Here is a 2,312-nt window from a genome sequence, read left to right on the forward strand (position 1 = left end):
ACTCTAAGCGGACTCAGACTGGCACCCACGCCAGCGATCTTAGCATTCACGCATGACTGATTCCATCGGAGACGCACAACAGCGATTGTTTTGCAACAGATCCCTCCCTTCGTGTCGAAGTAGCAAGCTCGCAGCGCCTGCTGAGGTTCGCGAAGGTCAGGGAAACAACATAAAGGTGTACTTGAAGGCCTTACAACTTGATTCTGACGTCTGTATGAATAGGCAAGTCACGTTTGGTGCAGGGGTGTCAAACGTTGTAAATGATTGGGGGGGGAGGGGGGGCCAAGGTCTGGACGACCTACCACCCTCTCCTCCAATTTTACTCCAACGGTTTTGGCCCACTTTATTTCGAAGAAAGATATTACTCTTTTATAGTTGCCCGACCTTTATGCCTCGAATTTTCTTATTATGAAAAAAACTTTGCTTGTGCGAACTCTCAATCATTCAACAAATTTAAATTTAAGCTGCACAGTAGCCAGACAGAGGGCGGATCCAGAGAAAGTGGGCGGGGTATTGGAGGCATGTATCCCTTTTTGAGGGGGCGGGGCATTGGAGGCAATGTACCCCTTCTGATCTGAAAATAAAGGCAACCCCTCTAGAGGCCACCTGGGGCGCCGAAAACACTCGTTTATGCGGTCATAGGCTGTGGCACGTACTTTTGGTTGTTGGGGACGAGAACATGGTTAGTCATGAAGGGCTTCGGACATAGCCTCACTCCGGAGCTTTTCAGTTGCACCTCTCAAACCTTTGCGTGTCTTATGACCCCAGGTGTGTTCAGTTTATTTGATCTTTCATCTGCTCAGCCGTTACAATGTTATCTGGGGGCGAGAGCAACACGACGGAAGTGTTGGTAGGTGCGCTGCTCCACACAATTAACGTACCTGCTTGGTCTGCGTCGGGGCGGTGAACATCCGGCCAATTTAGACATAAATTTACGTGCACCTAAGGTGTGTAACACCGACCCCATAACAAGCATGCAAGTGACAGCCCTTTTCACTAGCACATGCGTTTTCGACAACCACAGTCTACATCGCTGGCTTTTAGCCTCAATCCCATACAAGTATTGGTCATTGTGAATTGTTCATTGTGAGTTGTTTAACGTAACTGAGTATTATTGAGCGTTGTTGAATATTGTTTACTACGAACATGTTGTTGATAATACTTGTTGATGCCAAGACATAATTGAATCAAAAGGTGTAGTACGACGCCAACTCCGACAAAAATTTTCGCACACCTCTCGTGTGTTACGCAAACATCTGGACTCAAACAAAGCAGCACTTTCTTACACGGGGCTGCCAAAAAAAATTGAGTAGATTGCGTGATTGGCCAAATGCCGTGATTTGGTAGTTTGGCCCAAGCCCTCCACTAGATCCGTGAATGGATGCATGTCATATGATGTAAGCGATTTTTTTTAAGGTCATGCGGGCTAGCTCTTCATCAGCATAACAAAGTGATTAAACATCAGTCAACAAATAAGCTTGTCTAATGCGGTATATTGTGCTTTATGAAATGGCACCATTGTTTACTGCACACAGTGAGATGCACTCTCTTTTGCAGTCAAGTGAAAATGAGTCAAGAAAATGCAAGTCAAGAAATGAAATTTCAAATCAATGAAATCAAACATGTAAAAGTCAAATAGATCGAACTCAATAAATACAAGTCAAAAGATAAAAGTTGAATAGAGCAAATTTAACCGGCAATATGCCAAAGGACAAAAGTCAAAGGACAACAACTTTAAAGAACAAAACAGTTTCATGTGAAAAGTCAACAACGACCAGAGTCCAAATGCAACAAGTCCAAAGCGGTCGGGCAAATCAAAAGGAATAAAAGTCCAACGGTACGAAGTCGACAAAAAGCCGAGTGATGGAAAGTCAAGAGATTAAAGTTGAATGTGAACGGACAAGGGGCGAGCGTCAAAAGAATACAAGCGAGATGGATGAAAAAGAAAAGGCTAAAAGTACAAAAAGGGAAGTACGAAGAAGAAAGTCAAATTGAAGAGACTCCCGGCAGCTGAGGTAAATAAACCAAAATTACCTCTTCGTCCATGGTGCGGATGCACTTCCAAGTCAAGATCGGGGCACTCCGCGGCCTCTACTCAACACGAAGCTTGCGTTCGACCTACTTCAGGATAAAGCTGCTTTGTATATCAGCATGGCACCCTGGCAGGTCAGCAGGGGCCTTTTTTGGTAACTGAAGCGAGAGACGGCGCGGCAGGGAGGGAGCAAGAGGGCAGTTACCCACCCCCATGCCTTCACCCCCCTCCCCTGCCTGCGGGCAGGAGGGCAAGGGTATGCTTCCGGTTTCATTTTGGG

The 2,312-nt window shown here is 45.8% G+C and overlaps 1 protein-coding gene across 1 annotated transcript in view; it reads left to right on the plus strand.

The window, feature by feature from the left end:
- The first annotated feature begins 2,151 nt into the window (after positions 1-2,151).
- Positions 2,152-2,312, plus strand: part of LOC119108175 (protein Hook homolog 3) — a 16,419-nt gene continuing 16,258 nt past the window's right edge. Inside the window, exon 1 of the mRNA XM_037231753.1 lies at positions 2,152-2,166. Within this exon, the coding sequence (XP_037087648.1) occupies positions 2,152-2,166 (15 nt within the window). The remainder of the gene's footprint in view (positions 2,167-2,312) is intronic.

The sequence above is a fragment of the Pollicipes pollicipes genome, unplaced genomic scaffold, assembly GCF_011947565.3.
Source record: "Pollicipes pollicipes isolate AB1234 unplaced genomic scaffold, Ppol_2.1 Scaffold_6686;HRSCAF=7923_pilon_pilon_pilon, whole genome shotgun sequence".
NCBI classification, from domain to species: domain Eukaryota; kingdom Metazoa; phylum Arthropoda; class Thecostraca; order Pollicipedomorpha; family Pollicipedidae; genus Pollicipes; species Pollicipes pollicipes.